The sequence below is a fragment of the Triticum aestivum genome, chromosome 5A, assembly GCF_018294505.1.
Source record: "Triticum aestivum cultivar Chinese Spring chromosome 5A, IWGSC CS RefSeq v2.1, whole genome shotgun sequence".
NCBI lineage: Eukaryota > Viridiplantae > Streptophyta > Magnoliopsida > Poales > Poaceae > Triticum > Triticum aestivum.
The window spans coordinates 270,909,247-270,935,650 of record NC_057806.1 but is presented as its reverse complement, the minus strand read 5'-3'; the positions used below and the strand labels follow the sequence as shown (position 1 = coordinate 270,935,650).

Sequence of the window (26,404 nt, the reverse complement as noted above, 5' to 3'; positions counted from 1 at the left end):
AGGGAGGGGGGGGGGAATGAGAGCTGTGGCGTCCACCGGCGGGGAGCTCGCCTATTATAGCCGCAGCTAGGCTCACGGGCGGCGGCGACGGGTTGCATGCTGGACGACGCGTGGCAGGAGAGGGCGGGACGCGCGCTCGCGACGCCTTCACTGCGCCGCCCGTGAGGCATCAATGGAGGCTGACTGGCGCGGCAGCGCGGCAGCCTTCGCATTGATTCCCGCGGGAACCGAGGCGATGAGGACGACGAAGCGGCATCTCGCTGACTTAGCGGGCCCACCCTCTTTCGCGCCAAAAACGCTCGCCCCTGCGCCCTCGGGCGCCCCGTAGCGCACAGGGTTCGGCCTGGGTCCGCCGGCGTCAGTTTCGGCCCAAACCGGCGAAAAACGGCCTCCCGGGGACATAACTGGACCGATTTTTGGGCGCCGGTGCTGAAAGATCGCCTGGGAAGGGTCTATTGGGGGCGTAGCTGAAGATGCTCTTAGCAGTATCTTCCCCATAAAGACCATTGTGAGTCTTGTTGACTCTGCAAATAGGTTGAGCTAACAACTGACTTGTAAAATCTTGGAAGGGGGCCAATAATTTGTACTCTCTAAAGAAATGCACAGAGGGAGTATCACTTTCTTTCTCAACTGCACTTTTCTTTCTCAACTGCATCATTTCCTAGTTATGAAATTAGTAAATGTTCACTCCAGAGTCACACTTTATAAGTCGCACTTTTCAATGATTTTCGACAGGTTCACAATGTATATTTTACATTTTTTGAAACTCATAAAGTAGTTTTGAAAATAAGATGTAGCAACAACTAAAAGAAAACTAGACCAGTAGCGGGAGGAGCCCCGATGGCATTTTTAATTAAGAGAGACAGTGAGACACACGTCGGAATTAAGGTTCGGACCCGTGCCGACTGAGAGGCGCCGTTGTGCTCTGGCCACTAGTTATTGCACAAAATCTACTTCGAAACCTAAAATGTTGGATTGAATTGGAAGGGTGATAAATAGTTATACCTTATAACTGCTTCAGATATCATTTTGAGGTCGCCTCTGAAAGCAGCACGGTGTTTCTCCATGCATTGTGCAGTTATACAAGACACGTTGAATTTCTAACTTCACATGTGATGTCACGTTCAATTCTGACTTCACAGATACGTCGAGGTTTTGAAAAGAGCGGGAGCTATCTCAAGAGAGAAAAAAGAACAAGAAGAATCAATTGCTCAAATCAACACAAACTCCCCATGTTCTGTGCGAGCCAAATTCAGGACAAAACAAACTTCAAAATCTCTCAAGTTCTCCCCACGAATGGAGCCTTCTGGTGCATCAAGGAAGATTTTGCATTTGTGGCCCCACATGTTAAGGAGTGGATCAGTTGTGGGCTGCGGTTGTGCTTATTCACACTTGAACGTGCTCCTACGCTGATCGATAGACACATTTTTAAATTTGTGAACATTTTTAAATATATTTTCCCTTACAATGACATTGAAGACTTCTACGGTTTTGTGCTGAGCCTAATTTTTTGCAGAAACCACCAGTCAACAGCTTTGCCCATTTTGAGCATGATTATGACAGATGGTTCCCGTTGGACTAGTGCTTCTTGCCAAAAATTAGCCTTAGAATGTGGTTTTTGGCACAAAACCGTAGAAGTGTGGTTTCTGCAACCCTAGCCTCAGTGGCGTAGCCAGCCCAATACGCCAGGGTGGTCCATTAATAGAAATATTAACATAAGTTATTTATTTTTCAAAGAAATGTTTATTTTACTACATTATATACACGCTATGGGGAAATTCCAGGGTGGTCCATGGCCACCCCTAGCTACGCCACTGCCTAGCCTTCGATGTCAACGTTTTCTGCAATTCACTCTTGAAACAAGAGACACATCAGACGAAAAGTTGGCAATGACATCAAGTACTCACACCATTAACTTTATGCAACATGACTGTAAATTCCAGTATTTGGTGTGATGAAATGATTTCATAGTTATCTCATTCGCCAAAGACTTGTTCTCAAAACAGTCACTACAGGACCAGGAAACACCGAAAGTAATTCCAGAGTGAGAGCCAGCCTAAAATAGATATCACGACCTCCGATATGATCCATGCCACAATGGTTGCAAAACAGTTCAATTTCGTTGCGCTTCGCACTGGTCATCTACTGAATCCGAATGAATGTGCAGTGGCCCTATATCTGGGACTTCTTCAATACCTTCAGCAGGCTGAGAGGGAGAGAAACCCCGTTATAATCTCATCAATCTCCAGAAAATAAGAAATGCCAAGGTAAAAAAAAAAATACCTGCAGGAATTCTAGAAGGCACCACACAAGGTAATTTATGATCATAACGAGGCAAAACAGCTTGCCTGCCCAAGCTCCACATGTGAGGTATCTACAATATTACGGAAACACAACGTCAGTGACTTCCTTTCACGTTTGCATGCAAAACTGTGGTGCTATTGCCCACACTTTGACCAGTAGAACTAATCATTATATGAAATATAGAAAATGGAGAGTTAGCACTTTGACATACAATATATGTAAGGACAGGTGGTGATCCAAAAGAAAAACCTATCTTCAGCTATAACTACTCTGAAATGAGTGACAGAAGATGAATTTACAGTCCGTGTTCTGCCTTATACTCACCGGGGAAGACGATCTAGCAAATTAGTGTTTGATGACTGCATTGCACGATCGTAGACAATCTCTGTTCTTTTGGCCACATCATCCCAACTGTAGAGTCTTTTCATCTACAATGCACATTAGATTTGAATAAGCCCAAGAGAACTTGCATGTCAATTTTCTACTAAAAAAGCTGGTGCAGTAAGGTCAGCTAGGTGCATAGAGTTGAAACTCACCCGGCGATGCATAATTTGGGGATCTATACCAGGAAGTATGTCGATAGCTTGCCTCACAGCCCGTACCATATCTTCTGGATCTGGTTCTGCAAGTACTATCATGTCATCTGGTAGAACCTGAAAAGGAGTAATTTGTCAGCAAATTGTCCAAATAGCTGAAATTCATGGCTCTCTACAAAAGAAACTTTGAAATCATAAAAGGGCATACCTCTGGAACCCCTCCGACTCTAGTGCTTACTGTCAAAAGCCCACAGCTTGCTGCTTCCAGAATGGCTATGCAAAATGCTTCTGTAAGCGAACTACAACAGCAAAGGTCAAGTTTCATGTCTCAGTATTGTTATAGTTAATTGCACTCCACACAATTGTCATAAACAAGGTTAACTTATACACCTTCTAGTTTCCAAATAATATTAGGATTAAGTGAAAATAAAAACGAAACCAAAAGCTCTCTTCTTTCTGTTTGCATTAGATCCATGAAACATATACTTATAATTTCACAAGAAATACTCCCACAACATCAGTATGTTTTATCAAATGATATTCTACATGCATGTTGGAAGAACCAGAAGCACACAGCAACAATTCAATAATCTGGTACAAATATGACCACAAAGATCCAAAGCGGCTCAAAGTATCTGTTCAAGGAGAGCGCTAATCATTTCAAATGTTCCAATATGACAATTTTGGCTACTCTGTTAATGTTAGTGATCATTGCCACAGACGCCTTGGGTTTTTAGAATTCAATGGACAGTGTAGTAAAAGCAACTTCCTTTGTCGCAACAAAAAGCTTAAAGGAACCTGACAAGACTATTTCAACACACCAGAGTATACAATAATAGATAGTAAAGTAAAAATACAGTAAGAACAGAAAAAGGCACATATATAACCAACAATCTAGATATTTTGAACACGAAAGAATGAAAACTCAGAAAGGTACCTGTTCAGAAATATATGACCAGATATCAGAACAGATCGTACTTGAGCATGAGGTACAGCCCCTAACATCTCAACTCTATCCTGAAGGGAGAACTTCTCCCTCATCTCTTCAAGTCGCACACGTTTTGGACCATCACCTCCAACAATAAAGCGAACCTGACAAATCCATAGATTTATTGACTGAGGGAACATAATCCACTATAAATCCAAAACAACATAGAGTAAGAAAGTAAAGATGCAAGATGATAACATATGAACCAAAACATTCTATCAAGCTGAATTGTCAGGCAATTTATTATATGTATCAGACCAGAAAGGATGACAGTGATGAAAACAGTATGCCTATATGCTGAATTACGAACGTGTCCCACCTTTAACATACATGCAGTTAAACTTTTCCTATCTCATGCATGGCTCATGCAAAGAGTGCTGTAGTTACTAGCTATCACCCACCTTTGGAAATAGACGGCATACTTCTGGAATGACTTCAACAAGAAGGTCAGCACCTTTTCGATATACCAATCTACTTATCACAACGATAATTATTTCATCACAGCTTAAGCGGTTGGAGGAGGGAGTAAACATTGCAGTATCCACTGCATTAGGAACCATGAAAACTTTGTCCGGAGATATCCCTGACCTCAAGACAGTGTTCTCTTTGCTTGTGTGAGACACACATATGGCCTGATCAATATCTGCAAGAGTAAACTGCAGCACCTTATTCATGTGAATGCTTCCAACATCAGCAAAACCATAAAGCGAGTGATCTGTGAAGACAACTTTGTACCCCATCGTCCTAGCATGCATCAACGCTTCGTGGCACAGTGTTGAAAATGCCTGATGTCCATGCACAACAGATATCCTCTCACGAATAAGAATTGTCCTTATGATTGGAAATGTCATGAATAATGTAGGTAGTGTATTCTGCATCAGGAATGGCCTCCACGGCACATAATAAACCTTCAAGCCGCCAGTAACATATCGTACTCCAGAACGTTTTCCATATGCATGTGTCATGACAACAACCTATAGAATAACAAATTGAACTCGCTCAAAAGTTTGTACAACCCAGAAATAGTAGCATAAGTTACTTTGCACAGACTTATGCTCATTGTGTTCATAAGAAGGTAAGGTCTCCCAAGCAGTACATCCTCAAACAGAAACTCGGTATATGGGCATGCTCCAAAAATCCCGTAAAAATGATGCATTCATACAGAGTGATGAGCAGTGGCAGTGCCAGGAATGTGCCAGGCCCCAGGCCGCCTTTGTGCACTGTAGCAGGGCTGGGCCTCACGGCCCAGGCTGCCTGGGGCCTGTCTCCGCTGTTCGACTGATGAGAGTGGACGAATGAAATGCATATCCAGTAGCTTATCTTACATTCTTGAACCATAAATGACGAAAGCAGGATAATAAAGAGTAGTTTATTAGGGAAAAACCTTATGGCCAAGCTTAAGGAGGCACTGCGATAGATAATAGATGTGGCTTTCCACACCACCAAAGTTTGGGAAGAAGAAGTCGGACACCATCAAAATCCTATGCTTTCTGCTTTGCCCATCCATTGCGTGTGAAATCTGAAATAACATAAGTCATGTATCATATAACCAATTCATCTTATTTATTTTTACAATATTGGCACACCATGACTAATCACTAGCGTAATTGGGAAAAGAATTGAGCATGAAAGGTTTTAAATTATACAATATATTTTGTAGTACTAGATAAACATGGATTTAAATCCCCGGTTCCATTACTGAGAAGAAACCAACGTAACAGTTCAATGCTCCCAAACGGGGGTTTGCAGGTAAAAAACAACTCAAATTACGTAGACCTAGAGACATACAGGAGATCACACTCGCAGGTGCAGCCAAAACCGGCGGCCACAACTCCAATTATAATAATTTTGAACATGATAAGGTATCAAATATCTAATGTTTATTGCCAACCAAAATAAATTAGAGGTTTGCTTGCAAGATCCAGGGGATAGGAGGAGGCTGTGCTCAACGGTGATGTGACGAGTAGCTGAAAGGAGGCAGTGCTGGCGTTGGTGGATCTGGAGCAACGAGCTCATCAGTGTGGTGCCGGATGAAGACGGATAAGCAAAGGGAGGTGGAAGAGGAGGAAGAGGGGGCTGGCCAACCTTGGTCGACGGAGGAGGAGGAAGGCAACCGCCGTCGCCGTCGCCGTCGCCGGAGCGGACAGGAGCTTTGGAGGGGTTGATGATCCGGCCCAGGGAATAAGCGGGCATCCACCGGGATGGCTAGCAGAGAGAAATGCGTTTTTGTGCTCAAAAAACACACAGAGAGAAATGCGTTTGGCACCGCTGAGTGGTGTGACCATTCCGCCAGATCACAGCCGTCCGGAGCGCATCGGACGGTGGCCGTTTTTCGACTGCTGTTAAAAAGGGGTTTAACAAAACCCTGGCACGAACCGCAAGCCCACCCCGGCCCAGAGGGAGAGGCGGCGCCGATCCGAACCCCCAGCCATGGCGCCGCAGCTTCTCCTCCGCCGCTTCCCCTCCGCGGGCGCCCATCTCTGCCGCTACCAGGGACACGCCCACCGCCGCCGCCTCAGCTCGGCGTCGGAGGCGGCGGGAGGCCCCGGCTGGCGGCGGCAGCACGAGGAGGAGAGCAAGGCGGTCAAGGTGTCGGTGTGGTGGGACTTCGAGAACTGCCACGTCCCCCAGAACGTCAACGTCTGCCGCGTCGCCCAGCGCGTCTCCGCCGCGCTCCGCGCCGCCGGCGTCCGCGGCCCGCTCTCCATCACCGCCTTCGGGGACGTCGTCCAGCTCTCCCGCGTCGCGCAGGAGGCGCTCGTTGCCACCGGCGTCGTCATCTCCCACGTCCCAAGCAGTTGCGTCCTCCCGTCCCATCTCCTATTCCGTTACACTTCCTTCTCTCTGTGCGATTCTCTATTATTTGGGGAAAAAAATCATGTGCATTTCGCTTGTTGTGATTCACTGCTGCTGCTCGTTTGCGATGCATTGCCATGTTTTTTGCGTTGTTAGTACGTATGCTTGAATTGACGGTCATGAATTGCACGGTGTAGTTTTGTTTATTTGTACTATTTCATTCACATAATTGAATACCACGAATGAGTTACTTTGACAGGATGGAACACACTTGGGTTGCATAGAGTCGAATTGAACAACGGAAACCATGTGTGCGCGCGTGCGTGTGTTTTCTTTAGCACCAGAAAGGTTAGGACTTTGCTTTGATATTGCTTCAGATTTGTGGGAAATGTGCTTCATTTTTATAGCGTAGCAACATTAGAGGACTCTGAGAAATGATTATTTGATTTGCAATCACTAGATTTGATAACATCTTCACTGCTTGATGATCTTATAGAAGCATAACCTATATGGATTTTATCATTCGTTTCGTAGTAATCTGTAAGTCATTCCTTCAAATTTTATGGGGAAAATTCATGATGTTTCTTAATACATATTTTGGATCGATAAAATATTAGGCAGTGCTGGAGCCATGTTTCCTCAATTTTAGGCAACTCTGCTATCATGTGATTAGGTTGACAGTTCACTGCATGAATGGCATTGTGGAATTGGTCTAGATATAGGATTTTGCAGCTATTGTAGCGGTCATATCCGCCGCAGTATCGGTCATGTCAGATGATATTGTTGTCGTATCAGTCTGTTAAGACCAGACCGATATGATGAACTAGTATTTTGAAGCTTGGATTGGGGTGCTAGGAGTTTGTTTGCTAACAATTGTTAAGTAACAATATTAGCATCCTCATTGGTTCTCTCGAATTTCTTCAAATTTGGCATTCTGTATTATCTTTTATTCCTTTTCAGATTCTTTGTTGATGTGCTATTGTGGTTTCTCTTGTAATACTAACAATGCTATTTCAATAATGTAGGTGGAAAGAACAGCTCTGACCGGTCATTTATGGCTGATCTTGTCTACTGGATTGCTCAGAACCCTCCACCAGCTCATTTTTTCCTCATATCTGGGGATAAAGATTTCGCCAACATTTTGCATCGGTTGCGAATGAGCAACTATAACATACTACTTGCTTGTCCTGGTAAAACTACCAGTGTACTGTGCAATGCAGCGACGATTATGTGGCCTTGGGAAGCTTTAGTGAAAGGGGAAAATTTCTCACCAAAGCGTTTTAACCACCCACCAGATGGTTTATCTGGATCTTGGTATGGTCACTACAAAGGAGCCCTTGACGACCCCTTCGTGGAAGCTGAATCAGAAGAAACCATTGCAACACCAGTACCATCTGATGCAAAATTATGCCATAATCCCAAAAATGCAGTTACTGCAGTCCCCAAAGATGTGGTTGATGGGATACGAGAGACACTGAATTCGTATCCTAGTGGGGTCAAGCTTTCAATTCTTCTTCAACAACTCAAAAAGAACAATGTGCCTCTTGGTAATGATTTCTTTGGCCACAAAAAGTTGTCTTGCCTTCTCCTATCAATGCCAGATATTGTGAAGTTTGTTACTCGTTCATCTGCTTTAAGAGAGCCATGTGTAGTTGGGGTGAACAAAAAATTACTGGAACCTGCTGAACAATGTTTTGAGCCCCTGAGTTCTGTTGAAAGTGATGTCAAGGACAATAACTGCGGTCGAGCAACACACAATGATAAGAAGCCTCCATCCTCCGTGTCCACTTCTTTTCCTGAACAAAACTGTAAAACCCTAAGTTCTCAAAGTATCATCGGGGACAGAAGCTTCAAGCAGACTGTATCTGAGAACCCAGCTGCATCTGCTGTATCATCTTCCCCACAAGATGTCTTACCTGAGGATCAAAAGGTGTGCCCAGCAGCTGATATGAATGCAAGGCCAGAATCACTTGCCAATCACAAGGAAGTTGATGCCCCTGGAACTCCTTCTCCCTTAGGGGTGGAAAATACTGTTAACAGTGATGGGCTATTAAAAAGGCCAACCACAAGGCCAAAATCATCTGCCAACCACAAGGAAGTTGATGCCGCTGGAACTCCCTCTTTCTTAGGGGTGGAAAATACTGTTGACAGTGACGGACTATTAAAAAGGATCTGGGTACTATGGAATGGCCCTGAGAGTGCTAATCATGAGGTTTCTCCATGTCATGAAGGCACTTCTGCTGAAGTCGCTGATTTGGGAACTCCTCAGCAAGATTGCAATACTGATCAACGTAGCAGGCTTTTGAATAGGATCCATAAGACCTCTTCCCAGAACAGAAGTTCAGATGTAACAGATGGCTCTGCAGCGATGACTGTTAACTTTTCAACTTTGTCTGACCATAACCATTCTGAAAAACATGCAGAAGAGACAGAAAAGTTAAAGAGGGATCCGCCTATTCTCCAGAACTCGAAACCATCTACTGGACCTGCATCTGTTCCATTGTGTAAAGATGGAGGTGATACCTCCAAGATGAGTAAGGGCTTTTTTAGTTGGGTAATGCGGTGGTGGAAATTTGGAAAATTGGATGGAGATAACAGTATAGCCATGAAAAATGGCATTGATGAAGCAAAGACAGACATAATTGAGGAATCTCAATCTTTGAAGGCTTCAACTTGTGGAAATGAGCAGCAAGTAGTTAATAAAATATTCACAAGATTTTACTTTTGGGATGTTCTAGGGAAACAGCTATCGAAGCCCATTGGGTCTGAGCTTGTTTCGAAAGCAAAGACAAGGTAAAGCTTTTAACACTGATAATTTTATTTCATGCCTTGTAGTCACTTCAGTTCTTACTTATTATAAACAGAAAGTGTTGAAGATTTTACCAGTGAAGTCTTGCATGTAAAATATTTTTTAGATTTATAGTATTTCTGTTTGTGTGTCTGAAACAATATACAGTATGTAGATTGTCCAGTTCAACTAAGGAGAAGGAAATAACATTCATTGCCAACAGATTTATATCTTGTGCTGCCAACAAATATGCCCATTTATAGATAGGTTTGCTTGCATGAGGTCTTGTAGCCTGATAACATAGTTCTGCAATTTTGCCTTGCTGCTTTAAAACTTCACATTAATTTGTTTGGATGTGTTATGATCATGTTGTAGTAAATATTGTTGCTCAAATAGTTAGTTTAGTAGTCGGAGCACCTATATCTTTCATGAGCATGTGTTGTCTACTCCAGAACTAATACAGGCAAACAAATGGATCCAACCCAGATTCACATAAGCTAATACTACAAATCATGTTTGGCTCGATCACTTTAAGAGTGACTATTCTTACATGATTCTTTTATTGGCAGGGAGGAGTTGGTACATGGATTGCAGAATTTAGATTGTTGGCCTCTCAAAGGCCTTGTCGAGAAAGATGTCAGTCATCTGGTTCATTTGTTACTTTCAGAAAAGAAATGGATCGAGGAAACTCCTTCTAGCGATTTTCCTTTCCGTCTTACACTCCCTCAAAAGAGAACGCGCACTCCACCAAATTCTAGCACAACAAGCACACCACCAAATTCTAGCACAACATGCACTCCACCAAATTCTAGCACAACATGCACTCCACCAAATTCTAGCACAACATCCACTCCACCAAATTCTAGCAAGTTTGATCTGAGTTCTCTCTTTAATGTCAAGCCATTGGAGCAGGGTAAATATGGTGGTGACAAAGGTAGGACAAACAGGACTCCGAACAGGGAGGAAACATTGTCTGATTGCCACAAGCTATTGAAGGACCTTCTCCTGCAATACAAATATGGATTTAACATCAGCATTTTCAAGCGTCATTTTGCTCAGAAGCACGGGTACGAGCTTGACCACCAGAAGCTTGGATATGCAGACATTGAGTCACTGTTGCAGATTATGCCTGGTATAAGGGTAAAATTTCCAAGGGTTCTGCCTGCAGAAAATGGGAATGATCAGGGTGGCAGTAAGGGCGATGGAAATCAAAGTAATGGCGATGATTCCATCTGGGGGGAACTTGGTCCTGTATCTGCCACTGCCAAAACTGCTGAAGGGGTTGATAAAGAAACTTGCTACCGGCCTCCCACCTGCTCAGAAGACGATTTCTCTGACGATGAGAATCAAGCAGAGCAAGAGCCCAGAAGAGGCGCTGAGCAGAGCTCGCTCCTGAAAATCATTGATTCCTGGAACGGCAGCAAGGATGGCTCTGGCAAGAAACATCAAGAGATTGACGGGGTCATGGATTGTTCCAGGAGCAGTCCAGGTTACCTTGACACTCTGAGGGCCACAAGGCAGCAGCAGCAGACACAGAAGCAGTATTCCTTTGTTTCATCAGACTTGGAAGAGGATGAAAGCAAGGATAAGCTTGTGGACAGCGTCTTGGGCAGTCTGCAGAAAGCTCGAGGCGCAAAGGCGTCTAATTGATGAGCTGGTAATCGCAGCAGCGCCTGTTTTCCTTTTCTCTTTGAGCGGCAAAATTGCAGCAGCTACCCCGTTGCCATACTGATAGCTGGCATGCTCCTCGTCCCGATTATGTTCGTCGTCAGCTCCTCAAATCAGCACGACATGTTGGGCGGCGCGGCGGCCATATACATTTCATCTCCTTAGTTTAGAGGGTATTTATATTATTCTTGTAAGGCTAACCCGACGAGCTTCATTTAGCATGGTCTTTTTAGTTTGCTGAGGGTTCACTATTTTCGAATAAACTGGAGCACTGCGATTCGTAGGCCTCGCTGGGCCTACCAAAGCGTCTTATATTTTGATACGGAGGGAGTACTATATGATAAGGTTGAGTTTCTACATCGGGTCAGAGAAAAATAGTTGTTTCCAGTTGGCTTGTTGCAACTGCAATATTTTGTTGCTGATTCTTATATTTTCGCTACGTCGGTTGACTGTATTTGATTTGGTCAACATACGCAGTTGATTGGTCTTGAGTTACCAGTGCTGCCTTTGTTTTTGTTTTTTTAGGGTACCAGTGTTGCCTTTGGTAATCAAAAGCTTGGTTTGGTGCGTGTGAAATCTTATTGTTAGCCTTGTGCCGTAGAAGTTCTTTGCGCCCACCTTTGTTACTATGCCCGTGGACCATCAGAGATGCTCTTGTTGGATCTGTGGATGGACGGACTTGGATGACCCATCACAATAGTACTCTGTCTGCATACTAATATAAGATTGTTTAGATTACTATGTTATGTAGTAATCTAAACGATCTTATATTAGTTTACGATGGGAGTGTTAGTTAGTAGTAAAGGCAACAGGTGCCTACCCGTCAAAAAAAAGGCAACAGGTGCCTGCGTCACACACACACACACACACACTTGGACGACGAAATGACAGCTGATGATCAAATGAAACTCTAATATTTTTCCTGAGCAGGTGGTTTTTTTGACAATGCTACAACTAGGTACGTACTTCATCTATAGACTAATATAAGAGCATTTAAATCACTAAGCAGTGATCCAAACGCTCTTATATTGGTTTATCGAGAGTTGTTGTTTCTTTAGGTTGGCCTTACTGTGTGAAGGCGCAGCATAACATTGACCATTGCTATTGAAGTAATTGCTATTGGGTTTTTGTTGATTAGTGGCATCAATTGGGGGGCACAAGCAACCGCAAGTTGGTTTGAATTCCAAGACAAGATCCACAGTAAAGATCTAAAGTTCCTAAAAGAATTCACGTTAACCACTTTATCTATATTTTTAAACACCCCTGGTACCATTGTGTTTTTCTACTCGGTACTACCGAGCCCATATAGAGTGAGTTAACCCTTCTCGACAATTATGGTCATAGGTTGGAACTACCGTCCATGTTTGTTCTAGTGAGCCGTGTTTCTACTGAAAACCCTTCTTGTTAGCTCTGACTCCTTCGAGCATAACATTGTCCACGACACTTTCGAGCCATTTCGGTTTGTCTTTGTATCTAATCATGGTATAAGTCCAATTTTTTTGAGTTGTGACATGGTATTTATCCACTATTTTTCTGTTGAGAACTATTTAGTTTAGTATGGTACTACTAAGAAGTTTGTTTTACTCAGTACTTCTAAGTCTATCCCATTCCTGCAAAAAAAAGAGCCACATTTTTTATATCAGGAATCTTCGCTTCTTTTTACCCCGGTACTTTCGAGTATAATGTTTTCTCTAAGGTTTCCTAGACATGCTTTGTCCATTCAATTTTTGAATGTGTCCATTAGTTCCGAGATGATTTCTATGTTACTTCTGCGCTACTTACTTTTTCAAGTAATGACTAGATTTCTGCCACTCTCTATATGTAGACTTGCATATCCCCTTAGTTGTGGAAAGCAACTCACCACCTCATTCCATTTCACTCCATTCCAAATGGCACAAGTTTAAGTCCACAGAGTCCCTAGGCAAGAAAAAAGAGAAAGAAAATTGTGGGTGGTCCCAAGAACACTGTGGTAGTTTCAATGGCAGGTGGACCCCCCTCCTTTTCAACAAATTACCAAATGGCTTATGGCCAAATTTCTCTAATAACACTTGCATGATTCTTTGAAGGTCAAGCTCCTTTCTTCTTCTTGAACCACCACAAAGTTTCTCTCCTCTTACACCATCCATGTGGCGCCCCCGATTTGACCGTACACTAATCATGCACGCAAATGTGTACGATCAAGATCAAGGACTCACGGGTAGATATCACAACACAACTCTACAAATAAAATAAGTCATACAAGCATCACATTACAAGCCAGGGGCCTCGAGGGCTCGAATACAAGAGCTCGATCATAGACGAGTCAGCGGAAGCAACAATATCTGAGTATAGACATAAGTTAAACAAGTTTGCCTTAAGAAGGCTAGCACAAACTGGGATACATATCGAAAGAGGCGCAGGCCCCCTGCCTGGGATCCTCCTAAACTACTCCTGGTCGTCGTCAGCGGGCAGCACGTAGTAGTAGGCACCTCCGGTGTAGTAGGAGTCGTCGTCGACGGTGGCGTCTGGATCCTGGGCTCCAACATCTGGTTGCGACAACCAGGTAGAAGGGATAGGGGGAAAAGAGGGAGAAAGCAACCGTGAGTACTCATCCAAAGTACTCGCAAGCAAGGAGCTACACTACATATGCATGGGTAAATGTGTAAAGGGCCATATCGGTGGACTGAACTGCAGAAAGCCAGAATAAGAGGGGGGATAGCTACTCCTGTCGAAGACTACGCTTCTGGCCACCTCCATCTTGCAGCATGTAGAAGAGAGTAGACTGAAGTCCTCCAAGTAGCATCGCATAGCATAACCCTAACCGATGATCCTCCCCTCGTCGCCCTGTGAGAGAGCGATCACCGGTTGTATCTGGCACTTGGAAGGGTGTGTTTTATTAAGTATCCGGTTCTAGTTGTCATAAGGTTAAGGTACAACTCCAAGTCGTCCTGTTACCGAAGATCACGGCTATTCGAATAGATTAACTTCCCTGCAGGGGTGCACCACATAACCCAACACGCTCGATCCCATTTGGCCGAACACACTTTTCTGGGTCATGCCCGGCCTTGGAAGATCAACACGTCGCAGCCCTACTTAGGCACAACAGAGAGGTCAGCACGCCGGTCTAAATCCTATGGCGCAGGGGTCTGGGCCCATCGCCCTTTGCACACCTGCACGTTGCGAACGCGGCCGGAAGCAGACCTAGCCTAGTAGGCGTTCCAGTCCAATCCGGCGCGCGCCACTCAGTCGCTGACGTCACGAAGGCTTCGGCTGATACCACGACGTCGAGTGCCCATAACTGTCCCCGCGTAGATGGTTAGTGCGTATAGGCCAGTGGCCAGACTCAGATCAAATACCAAGATCTCGTTAAGCGTGTTATTTTGAAATAACCGCGAACGCCGACCAGGGCCAGACCCACCTCTCTACTAGGTGGTCTCAACCTGCCCTGTCGCTTCGCCACAAAGATCCACACAGAGGGCCGTCGGGAAAGTATGTCCTTCCAGCCCCCAATTCGTGAATCAACTGCGGGTACTCCTCGAGCCAACCCGACTTTGGTCATCACATGTATCAGGTATAAAGTATATAGTATATATCCGTGATCACCTCCCGAGTGATCACGGCCCGATAGTATAGCATGGTAGACGGACAAGAATGTAGGGCCAATGATGATAAACTAGCATCCTATACTAAGCATTAGGATTGCAGGTAAAGGTAACAACAGTAGTAGCAAGGACAGGCTATGCATCAGGATAGGATGAGCGAAAAGCAGTAACATGCTACACTACTTTAATGCAAGCAGTATAGAGAAGAGTAGGCGATATCTGGTGATCAAAGGGGGGGGGGGCTTGCCTGGTTGCTCTGGCAAGAGAGAGGGGTCGTCAACACCGTAGTCGTACTGGGTAGCAGCAGCGTCGGTCTCGGTGTCTAGCGAGAGAAGAGGGGGAAGAAACAATAAATATAATGCAAACAAATGCATGACGATGCATGACATGACAAAGCGTGGTGCTAGGTGTGCCCTAACGCGGTACGAGGTGGTACCGGTGAAGGGGGAAAACATCCGGGAAAGTATCCCCGGTGTTTCGCGTTTTCGGGCAGAGTAGTCGGAGGGGGAAAGTTACGAGTTCGATAGGTTAGGGAGGTGTGGCGGACGAACGGGTTGCGTATCCGGAATCGTCTCGTCGTTCTGAGCAACTTTCATGTACAAAGTATTTTCATCCGAGTTACAGATTAAAAGATATGATTTTCTAAAGATTTAAATCATTTTCTGATTTTAATTATATATTTAATTCCAACATTATCCAAAACAGTGTGTGGTGACGTAGGCATGACATCAGAGTGATGTCAGCAGGTCAACTGGTCGGTTGACCAGTCAAACCAGACAGGTGGGTCCAGTGGGACCCACATGTCATTGTCAGGGGCATTAACAGGGGGTTTAGACTAACTAAACAGGTTAATTAGAGGGTGGGACCCAGCAGTTAGTGAGAGAATAGGGTTTTAATTAGCTAACTATTTAGTTAACCAATTATTCTTTTTATTTATTTCGTTTATTGAAGTGGGGCCTATAGGTCAGTGAGATAGGGGCGGCCCAGTCAGCAGCTGACCCAGTCAACAGGTCAACAGGGGGCCCTGGGCCCACCCGTCAGTGGCCCAGGTGGTGGGACCCGCGGTGCCAGGTCAGCAGGGCCGGCCCTCGCCGCCGGCGACCAAAAGCACGGCGCAGACCCGCCGGTGTTCGCCGGAAATTGCGCACAGGGCACGGATCCGCGCGCGCCTGGGCTCGTTCGAATGAGCGCGCAGAGGCGCATCTAGTGGGGGCGGTGGCGTGGCAGGAGGAGGGCTGCAGCGTCACCGGTGACGAGCGGGGCGGACGCCGGCGTTCGGCCGCGAGAGGGAAATGGCGCTGCGACACGGCAGCAAGTACCCTAAACGGCCAGGAGGCCACTATGGGTGCGTGCGAGCACGACAGGCATGAGCCCGGGACCAAATGGTCACCGGACGGCTGCCGGCGATGGGCGTGTGCGGCAATGCGTTCGGGCGTTCATCGAGCTAGGGGCTAGCGGCCACGGAGCAGTGCGCGAGCGGGTGCGTTGGGTTCCTGGGGGCACCAGGAACAAGATGCCGTGCTCAGGCGAGCACGACGGAGAGTATGGCCACGGCGGCGAGGCGATCCGCGGCGACGGGCTCTCGGGTACTTCGGCGGCAGCTGGCTAGGGCGCACGAGAGAGAGAGAGAGAGAGAGAGAGAGGAGGGAGCAAGGGCTCACCGAGCGGCACACACGGTGGCCCTTGGGGGTTTAGTAGCTGCAGGGGCGCGGCCGGAGTCGGTGAAGAACGGTGACGGAGTTTGTCGGAGCAGAGGAAGACGAAGGCGGCGTCGGGGCGTTGCGGTGGCTCCGGTCTCCAACGGGGAGCACCAGTCGAAGCAGCGGACGACGGCGGCCCTTGGAGACACCGTGGGGCGGCGAGGTGGGCACGGTGGCCGTGGCTAGGCCGGAGCCATGGCGGCGGTGGCGCTCGGTTACGGAGGGGAACGAGGGGGAGCGCGGTGGATCTAAGGGGGAAGGCGCGGGGACCGAGGGGAGAGTGGGGCGAGTGGGAGGAGAGACCGAGGGGGCGCGGCGTGGCGACCTTATCCCCTCGTCGTCGCCGGCGAGAGGGTGAGGCGGGGACGCGCCCCTGTTCCGACCCGGGTCGGGGGAACAGGGAAGGGAGGCGGCAGGGGGAGGCGGGCCGGTTCGGCCGGATGGGCCAGGTGGGTTAGCTGGGCCAGATGGCCCAGGGGGTTTGGGGGGTTTCCTTTCTCTTTCTTTTTTTCTTTTCTGTTTTATTTCATTTTAAAGTATTTAGTCTTTTACTAAAAATGTGTTTTCTGCACCATAATTACCTTTGTAATATTTGGCGTCCACCGAACATTTTTGTTTCAATTTTGAAAACTTTTATTGTCGGCCTTAATTTTAAGTTTGAATTTGACGTGTTTTCGAATTATCCCGAGATTAGTAACAGTAATCGCAGATGACATGGCATCATTAGGAGAGTTTTACTGTAGCCAAATTATCCGGGCGTTACAAATCTCCTCCACTACAAGAAATCTCGTCCCGAGATTTAGGAGGTAGAAGGAAACAGTGCGGGGTATTCATCACGCAGGCGGTCCTCGCGTTCCCAAGTGGCTTCGTCTTTAGAGTGATTCGACCACTGGACTTTGAGGAATTTGATCGCCTTCTGACGTGTGCGGCGTTCAGCTTGGTCAAGAATGCGGACCGGATGCTCTTTATAAGAGAGGTCCTGTTGCAATTCGAGCACTTCATGATCCACCGCTCGGATTGGATCCTTGAAGCAACGGCGGAGTTGTGACACATGGAACACATCATGAACCTGTGAAAGGTTCGGCGGAAGCTCCAGTTGATATGCCACTTTTCCACGCCTTTCGAGAATAGTAAAGGGACCGATATAGCGAGGAGCTAGCTTGCCCTTGATCCCGAAGCGGTGAGCACCCTTCATTGGTGTAACTCGAAGATAAGCCTTTTCGCCAGGTTGATAGACCATGTCTTGGTGATGACGGTCATACTGACTTTTCTGACGTGACTGAGCAGTCTTGAGATTCTCGCGAATAATGCGAACTTGTTCTTCGGCCTGTTGGATAATATCCGGACCGAAGAGTGGACGTTCCCCAGTTTCTGACCAGTTCAGAGGGGTTCGACACTTTCGTCCATATAGCACTTCGAAGGGGGACATCTTCAGACTAGCTTGATAGCTATTATTATAAGAGAACTCGGCATATGGAAGAGATTCCTCCCATTTCTTGCCGAATGAGATTACACAAGCTCGAAGCATGTCTTCGAGAACTTGGTTGACACGTTCAACCTGTCCTTGCGACTGAGGATGAAACGCAGTACTGAACGACAGATGAGTTCCCATAGCTTCTTGGAAACTCGCCCAAAACCTTGAAGTGAATAAGCTGCCACGGTCTGAACTGATAACCAGTGGGATACCGTGAAGTGAAACAATTCTGGCCATGTAGAGAGTAGCAAGCTGACTAGCAGTGATTGTCTCTTTGACCGCCAGAAAATGGGCAACTTTGGAAAGTCGGTCAATGACGACAAGAATAGCATCATTACCTTTCTGCGATTTGGGAAATCCAGTGACGAAGTCCATTTCAACATGGTCCCACTTCCATTCAGGAATAGAGATAGGTTGCAGTGTTCCAGCAGGCTTTTGATGCTCTGCTTTGATACGGCGACAAACGTCACACTCAGCAACATAACGAGCAATGTCCTGCTTCATATTAGACCACCAGAATCTTTGACGAATATCCTGGTACATCTTTGTACTACCAGGATGGATGGACAGAGGCGTATCATGAGCTTCTTGCATAACCCTTTTAGTCTTATCCAGGTTTTTCTTCGAACATGGTACCACTAGGCGGCCTTTGAAATACAAGGCGCCATCGTCGGCGACAGTGAAGAATGAGGGCTTTCCTTCTGCTAGATGGCGTTTAATCTTATGGACTTCAGAGTCATAACCTTGAATAGTCTTTATACCAGCTACGAGATCTGGTACGACAGCCAGGGTATTTAGAGAACCCTTAGTAACAACAAGAAGATTCATCTTGCGGAACTCCGGGGGAGGGGGAGCGAGTGCTCCAGGAGGAACAATATGGAGGTTCAGCTTTCTAAATTCTTCGACAAGCGAGGGCTGAACTTTGTGAACCTGGAGGTGGTTGCAGTAAGACTTGCGGCTCAAGGCATCAGCCATTACATTAGCCTTGCCGGGGGTATAGGATATACCCACGTCAAAGTCTGCAACAGTCTCCATCCATCTCTGCTGACGGAGGTTCAGATCTGGCTGAGTAAACAGATACTTCAGACTTTGGTGGTCGGTGAAGATCTCGCAACGATTACCGAGAAGGTAATGTCGCCACTGCTTCAGTGCATGAATGACAGCAGCAAGCTCGAGGTCGTGAACTGGGTAGTTTTCTTCGTGAGGGCGCAGTTGACGAGAGGCATAAGCAATCACTCTGCGCTCTTGCATTAGGACACAGCCTAATCCTTGACGGGAAGCGTCGCAGTAAATGACGAAGTCCTTCTTAGTATCAGGTGGAGCAAGCACGGGGGCAGAGGTCAACTTGTCTTTGAGCGCCTGGAAACTTTCCTGACACTTGTCTGTCCATTCGAACTTGACACCCTTATGCAACAGATTAGTCAGAGGCCTGGCAATCTTGGAGAAGTTCTCGACGAATCGACGGCAATAGCTGGCAAGACCGAGAAAACTTCGGACTTGCTTGACGTTCTTCGGAGGAGTCCAATCGAGAATAGCCTGAACTCGTTCAGGGTTGACGGCAATACCATCCTTGGAGATGACATGCCCAAGATAGGTTACTTCGGGGAGCCAGAATTCACACTTGGAATACTTAGCATACAGTTGATGCTCTCGAAGCTTCTCCAGCACAAGACGCAAGATGTCCAGCATGTTCTTCCTCGTTCTTGGAAAATACAAGGATATCGTCCAGATAAACCACGACGAACTTGTCGAGGTAATCCATGAATATATAATTCATCAGACGAGAGAAGGTGGCGGGAGCATTCGTTAAGCCGAATGACATGACGGTGTACTCGTATGACCCATACCGAGTCACGAAGGCGGTTTTTGGGATGTCCTCTTCACGAACACGGATCTGGTGGTAACCCAACCTCAAGTCGAGTTTGGAGAACACTGATGAGCCAGCCAGTTGATCATAAAGATCATTGATCCGAGGAAGAGGATATTTATTCTGAATGGTAGCTTGGTTTATAGGACGGTAGTCTTGGACTAATCGGTTTGTCCCATCCTTCTTCTTAACAAAGAGAGAAGGTGCTCCCCAAGGAGAGCAACTTGGGCGAATGAAACCTTTGACAAGAGATTTGTCGATTTCCTCCTTAAGCTCAATGAGTTCATGCGGCGGCATCTTGTAGGGTCGTTTAGCTATAGGGGTGGTGCCGGGTTTCAAGTCGATGATGAATTCGACAGCTCTAGCAGGGGGAATCCCTGGAAGTTCTTCTGGGAAGACATCTTGGAATTCACGAACGACGGGAATGTTTTCAATGCCCTCGAGTGGTGCAGCGTTCAACGCATTCAAGGCATAAAGACGTGCCTCGGCGTTCTGAACTAGATGAGCTTGGTAAGCAATTATTTCATCAGAAGGGTGTAGCAGATGGACGACCTTAGTGGCGCAAACTATAGAAGCAGTATGCGCTTTCAACCAATCCATTCCCAGAATGAGGTCAATGCTACAGGACTTTAGTACGATGGGGGAGGCAAGGAATTCCAGTCCTTCAATTTCAACGGGAACGTTGTGACTAACCATAGAGGTTTGACACTGGCCCGCAGGAGTGTGTACCACAATCGCAGTGTTCATCTCTTCGTATTTAATGCCATGCATGAATGCAAACTCAGCTGATAAGAATGAATGTGATGCTCCTGTATCAAATAAAACAGATGCTGGTATGGAATTTACGAGGAGTGTACCCATCACGGTAGCAGGCTGGTCTAGAACTTCATTGAGATCAACGTGGTTGGCATGAACACGACCATAAGACTTGGTACTGTTGTTGCGGGGCTGGTTGCTTCCACGGCCAGTTGCTGGAAGGGCCAGTTGATTCTGGTTCTGGTTGCATTCCCTAGCACGGTGCCCTGGTTGCCCACACCTTGAAGCACAGACCATTATTGGGAGTGGGAACAGGAGCTTGTGGTGGTGGAGCTGGAAGTCTTGGCTGCCTAGTTGGAGGAGCAGGCAGACGAGGTGCAGCATAGGTCTGCCTTGGGGCAGGTGCATTCGGCTGGTACATGCTGTTGGGAATCCATATCTTGCGCTTCTGCGAGGACGGGCCCGAAGATGAGCCCGTGTCACGGTTGCGCCTGTGAGAGCCCTGGTATTCCTGCAGACCAGTTTCGACATTGATGGCCTTGTTCACCAGGGTGGCGAAATCAGCAAAGTCATGCACTAGAAGTGCGAGCTTGATGTCAGCTTGAAGGCCATCACGGAACTTCTCCTGTCTGCGTGCATCAGTTGCAATGTCTTCTTCAGCATAGCGGGACAAGTCAAGAAACTCCCGCTGATAAGCTTCCACAGTTTTGTTGCCTTGGGTGAGGTTGCGAAACTCGCGCTTCTTCCGGTCCATGACTCCCTGAGGAATGAAGCGAGCACGGAAGGCAGCTTGGAAGTCTGGCCAGGTGATGATTGTTCCAGCTGGCAGAGTACGCCTGTGGCTGTCCCACCATTGAGCTGCGGGTCCTTTCAGGAAGAAGGAAGCAAAGGTGACATAGCTGGCAGGGGCTACATCAGCAGACTCCATCTCATAGGTGATGTCACGGAGCCAGTCATCAGCATCCAGAGGCTGAGTTGAGCTGCGGTACACGGTTGGGTTGAGGCGCATGAAATCCTGCAGAGTCACTTGGGTTGGCTGCTGGTTCATATTGGGGCGAGGAAACTGAGCCATAATATTCTCCATGAACTGACGATTCAGCTCAAACTGTTGCATCATCCCAGCCATGTACTCAGGCGGTGGTGGGGCGTTGCCACCACGACCACGACCACCTGGTCTAACCATCCTGCTAATATTTAACAGGGGTAGTTCAGCATTGAGAAATTTGCAAAAACAAGAATCATTCATGATGAAACATGCACAATGAAAGCAACACGATAGATACTACATAGTAGTCGGCATATCTTACAAAAGAGATCATGCATAGAGTTCGTTACACAGAGTTCGGTACATAGGCTAAGACATCATAGGCGGCACACAGGCTCGCGGCGAATGCATCTAACACTAACAAGCAAGTCTACATCAGTCCCACGCGGTACTGCGGAGGTAGGTGTAGCCCGACAGCTGGTAGTGACACGAAGGGAAGACCTCCATGCGAGTAGCCTGGGGTCCGCGGATACTCTGGTGCAGAACCCGATGCGCAGGTGGTAGGAGAGGACCAAGTGCAGGAGAGTAGCCTCCCACATCTGGCCAGCCGACGCCCTAGGGCATCACGGTCCTGGCAGGGTAGATCGCAGAACGCGACAGATCACCAGATCGGACAGAGGGGTGCAACAGCGTCAGAGCACGATACAGGTGCTGACGGGTGGTGTACAACTCGTGGCAAAGAGCTCGGGTAGCTCTATCCAGCCCATCAGCATGCAGAACCAGGTTCTGGTGGTAGAAGGGCTCTCGGGTGACAGTGGAGTAGGCCGCAGTGTAGTATCCCTCCGCACCAACATCGGATGCGATAGCAATGTGCCTGAAGGGGGAGGTGTCCAACTCCTGATACTCTCCACGAAGACGTGTCAGAGCAGCATAAGCAGCATCGTGGACCGCCATATCGATAGTCACTCCAACACCATGAGCAGTGTGCAGCACGGTAGTGGAGTCATACTCCCGAGAGTAGAGGTGGACGATGGCACGGTACTGCTCCTGGTTGAAGTCCTGATACTCCTCATAGACGGTGTACTCAGGGTGCCAGCGATAACCCAGATAGGTCATCATCTCAACCAACACAGCAGGTGATCCTGAGGCACCAATGGCCGTCGTGTGGCGCACGACCTGCCTCGTGGGTTCCATCTGAAAACAAAGATGTTTTCACAGGAGTCAAATGACAATGTGGATAATGTTCAAATACTACTCTAAAGAATAACTAGGGCTTATCCAACTTTGGGGTGAACGTGGTCACGGGATCCTAGTGTTAGAGTTAGTAAAATCGTTTAACCCGAGTAGGAGAGAGTTCAGAGTCCCAGAGTAAGGATCGAGGAGTAAAAGATCCTAATACCACCCAGATGGCGACGTGGGCCCGTAAGGCACACAACCATGTTAGTAAAAGTTTTTGTAATGTCTAGACTCAACTTCGGCCAAGGAGTGTGGAAGGGGGATTCCTACAGGCAGTCGGCTCTGATACCAACTTGTGACGCCCCCGATTCAATCGTACACTAATCATACACGCAAACGTGTACGATCAAGATCAGGGACTCACGGGAAGATATCACAACACAACTCTACAAATAAAATAAGTCATACAAGCATCATATTACAAGCCAGGGGCCTCGAGGGCTCGAATACAAGAGCTCGATCATAGACGAGTCAGCGGAAGCAACAATATCTGAGTACAGACATAAGTTAAACAAGTTTGCCTTAAGAAGGCTAACACAAACTGGGATACAGATCGAAAGAGGCGCAGGCCCCCTGCCTGGGATCCTCCTAAACTACTCCTGGTCGTCGTCAGCGGGCAGCACGTAGTAGTAGGCACCTCCGCTGTAGTAGGAGTCGTCGTCGACGGTGGCGTCTGGATCCTGGGCTCCAACATCTGGTTGCGACAACCAGATAGAAGGGATAGGGGGAAAAGAGGGAGAAAGCAACCGTGAGTACTCATCCAAAGTACTCGCAAGCAAGGAGCTACACTACATATGCATGGGTAAATGTGTAAAGGGCCATATCGGTGGACTGAACTGCAGAAAGCCAGAATAAGAGGGGGGATAGCTACTCCTGTCGAAGACTACGCTTTTGGCCACCTCCATCTTGCAGCGTGTAGAAGAGAGTAGACTGAAGTCCTCCAAGTAGCATCGCATAGCATAACCCTAACCGATGATCCTCCCCTCGTCGCCCTGTGAGAGAGCGATCACCGGTTGTATCTGGCACTTGGAAGGGTGTGTTTTATTAAGTATCCGGTTCTAGTTGTCATAAGGTCAAGGTACAACTCCAAGTCGTCCTGTTACCGAAGATCACGACTATTCGAATAGATTAACTTCCCTGCAGGGGTGCACCACATAACCCAACACGCTCGATCCCATTTGGCCGAACACACTTTTCTGGGTCATGCCCGGCCTCGGAAGATCAACACGTCGCAGCCCTACTTAGGCACAATAGAGAGGTCAGCACGCCGGTCTAAATCCTATGGCGCAGGGGTCTGGGCCCATCGCCCTTTGCACACCTGCACGTTGCGAACGCGGCCGGAAGCAGACCTAGCCTAGTAGGCGTTCCAGTCCAATCCGCGCGCGCCACTCAGTCGCTGACGTCACGAAGGCTTCGGCTGATACCACGACGTCGAGTGCCCATAACTGTCCCCGCGTAGATGGTTAGTGCGTATAGGCCAGTGGCCAGACTCAGATCAAATACCAAGATCTCGTTAAGCGTGTTATTTTGAAATAACCGCGAACGCCGACCAGGGCCAGGCCCACCTCTCTACTAGGTGGTCTCAACCTGCCCTGTCACTTCGCCACAAAGATCCACACAGAGGGCCATCGGGAAAGTATGTCCTTCCAGCCCCCAATTCGTGAATCAACTGCGGGTACTCCTCGAGCCAACCCGACTTTGGTCATCACATGTATCATGTATAAAGTATATAGTATATATCCGTGATCACCTCCCAAGTGATCACGGCCCGATAGTATAGCATGGCAGACGGACAAGAATGTAGGGCCACTGATGATAAACTAGCATCCTATACTAAGCATTAGGATTGCAGGTAAAGGTAACAACAGTAGTAGCAAGGACAGGCTATGCATCAGGATAGGATGAACGAAAAGCAGTAACATGCTACACTACTCTAATGCAAGCAGTATAGAGAAGAGTAGGCGATATCTGGTGATCAAAGGGGGGGGCTTGCCTGGTTGCTCTGGCAAGAGAGAGGGGTCGTCAACACCGTAGTCGTACTGGGTAGCAGCAGCGTCGGTCTCGGTGTCTAGCGAGAGAAGAGGGGGAAGAAACAATAAATATAATGCAAACAAATGCATGACGATGCATGACATGACAAAGCGTGGTGCTAGGTGTGCCCTAACGCGGTACGAGGTGGTACCGGTGAAGGGGGAAAACATCCGGGAAAGTATCCCCGGTGTTTCGCGTTTTTGGGCAGAGTAGTCGGAGGGGGAAAGTTACGAGTTCGATAGGTTAGGGAGGTGTGGCGGACGAACGGGTTGCGTATCCGGAATCGTCTCGTCGTTCTGAGCAACTTTCATGTACAAAGTATTTTCATCCGAGTTACGGATTAAAAGATATGATTTTCTAAAGATTTAAATCATTTTCTGATTTTAATTATATATTTAATTCCAACATTATCCAAAACAGTGTGTGGTGACGTAAGCATGACATCAGAGTGATGTCAGCAGGTCAATTGGTCGGTTGACCAGTCAAACCAGACAGGTGGGTCAAGTGGGACCCACATGTCATTGTCAGGGGCATTAACAGGGGGTTTAGACTAACTAAACAGGTTAATTAGAGGGTGGGACCCAGCAATTAGTGAGAGAATAGGGTTTTAATTAGCTAACTATTTAGTTAACCAATTATTCTTTTTATTTATTTCGTTTATTAAAGTGGGGCCTATAGGTCAGTGAGATAGGGGCGGCCCAGTCAGCAGCTGACCCAGTCAACAGGTCAACAGGGGGCCCTGGGCCCACCAGTCAGTGGCCCAGGTGGTGGGACCCGCGGTGCCAGGTCAGCAGGGCCGGCCCTCGCCGCCGGCGACCAAAAGCACGGCGCAGACCCGCCGGAGTTCGCCGGAAATTGCGCACAGGGCACGGATCCGCGCGCGCCTGGGCTCGTTCGAACGAGCGCGCAGAGGCGCATCTAGGGGGGCGGTGGCGTGGCAGGAGGAGGGCCGCAGCGTCACCGGTGACGAGCGGGGCGGACGCCGGCGTTCGGCCTCGAGAGGGAAACGGCGCTGCGGCACGGCAGCAAGTACCCTAAACGGCCAGGAGGCCTCTACGGGCGTGTGCGAGCACGACAGGCATGAGCCCGGGACCAAATGGTCACCGGACGGCTGCCGGCGACGGGCGCGTGCGGCGATGCGTTCGGGTGTTCATCGAGCTAGGGGCTAGCGGCCACGGAGCAGTGCGCGAGCGGGTGCGTTGGGTTCCTGGGGGCACCAGGAACAAGATGCCGTGCTCAGGCGAGCACGACGGAGAGTACGGCCACGACGGCGAGGCGATCCGCGGCGACGGGCTCTCGGGTACTTCGGCGGCAGCTGGCTAGGGCGCACGAGAGAGAGAGAGAGAGAGAGAGGAGGGAGCAGCGGCTCATCGAGCGGCGCACACGATGGCCCTTGGGGGTTTAGTAGCTGCAGGGGCGCGGCCGGAGTCGGTGAAGAACGGCGGCAGAGTTTGTCGGAGCAGAGGAAGACGAAGGCGGCGTCAGGGCGTTGCGGTGGCTCCGGTCTCCAACGGGGAGCACCAGTCGAAGCAGCGGACGACGGCGGCCCTTGGAGACACCGTGGGGCGGCGAGGTGGGCACGGTGGCCGTGGCTAGGCCGGAGCCATGGCGGCGGTGGTGCTCGGTTACAGAGGGGAACGAGGGGGGAGCGCGGTGGATCTAAGGGGGAAGGCGCGGGGACCGAGGGGAGAGTG

General features: G+C 48.0%; 2 protein-coding genes across 4 annotated transcripts; one reads left to right on the top strand and one right to left on the bottom strand.

The window, feature by feature from the left end:
• Window positions 1–1,883: 1,883 nt before the first annotated feature.
• LOC123102953 (phosphatidylinositol N-acetylglucosaminyltransferase subunit A) lies at window positions 1,884–6,047 on the bottom strand. Of its 3 annotated transcripts, XM_044524435.1 has the most exons (11): window positions 5,914–6,044; window positions 5,779–5,826; window positions 5,213–5,347; window positions 4,557–4,802; window positions 4,230–4,484; window positions 3,778–3,932; window positions 3,049–3,139; window positions 2,841–2,957; window positions 2,629–2,732; window positions 2,284–2,374; window positions 1,884–2,206 (listed from the first exon to the last, which is right to left on the bottom strand). In XM_044524435.1, the coding sequence occupies exons 1-11, from the start codon at window positions 6,019–6,021 to the stop codon at window positions 2,114–2,116; spliced, it is 1,443 nt and encodes a 480-aa protein (XP_044380370.1). In that variant the 5' UTR covers window positions 6,022–6,044; the 3' UTR covers window positions 1,884–2,113. The 3 variants fall into 3 exon arrangements, with proteins under 3 accessions (XP_044380370.1, XP_044380367.1, XP_044380369.1); XM_044524432.1 differs by having other exon boundaries at window positions 4,230–4,802; XM_044524434.1 differs by lacking the exon at window positions 5,779–5,826 and having other exon boundaries at window positions 4,230–4,802; window positions 5,914–6,047.
• A 148-nt stretch (window positions 6,048–6,195) lies between these two features.
• Window positions 6,196–11,467, top strand: LOC123102952 (uncharacterized). The gene is made up of 3 exons (XM_044524431.1): window positions 6,196–6,625; window positions 7,650–9,417; window positions 9,982–11,467. Exons 1-3 carry the CDS (start codon window positions 6,259–6,261, stop codon window positions 11,060–11,062), a joined length of 3,216 nt encoding a protein of 1,071 aa, XP_044380366.1. The 5' UTR covers window positions 6,196–6,258; the 3' UTR covers window positions 11,063–11,467.
• Window positions 11,468–26,404: the final 14,937 nt, after the last annotated feature.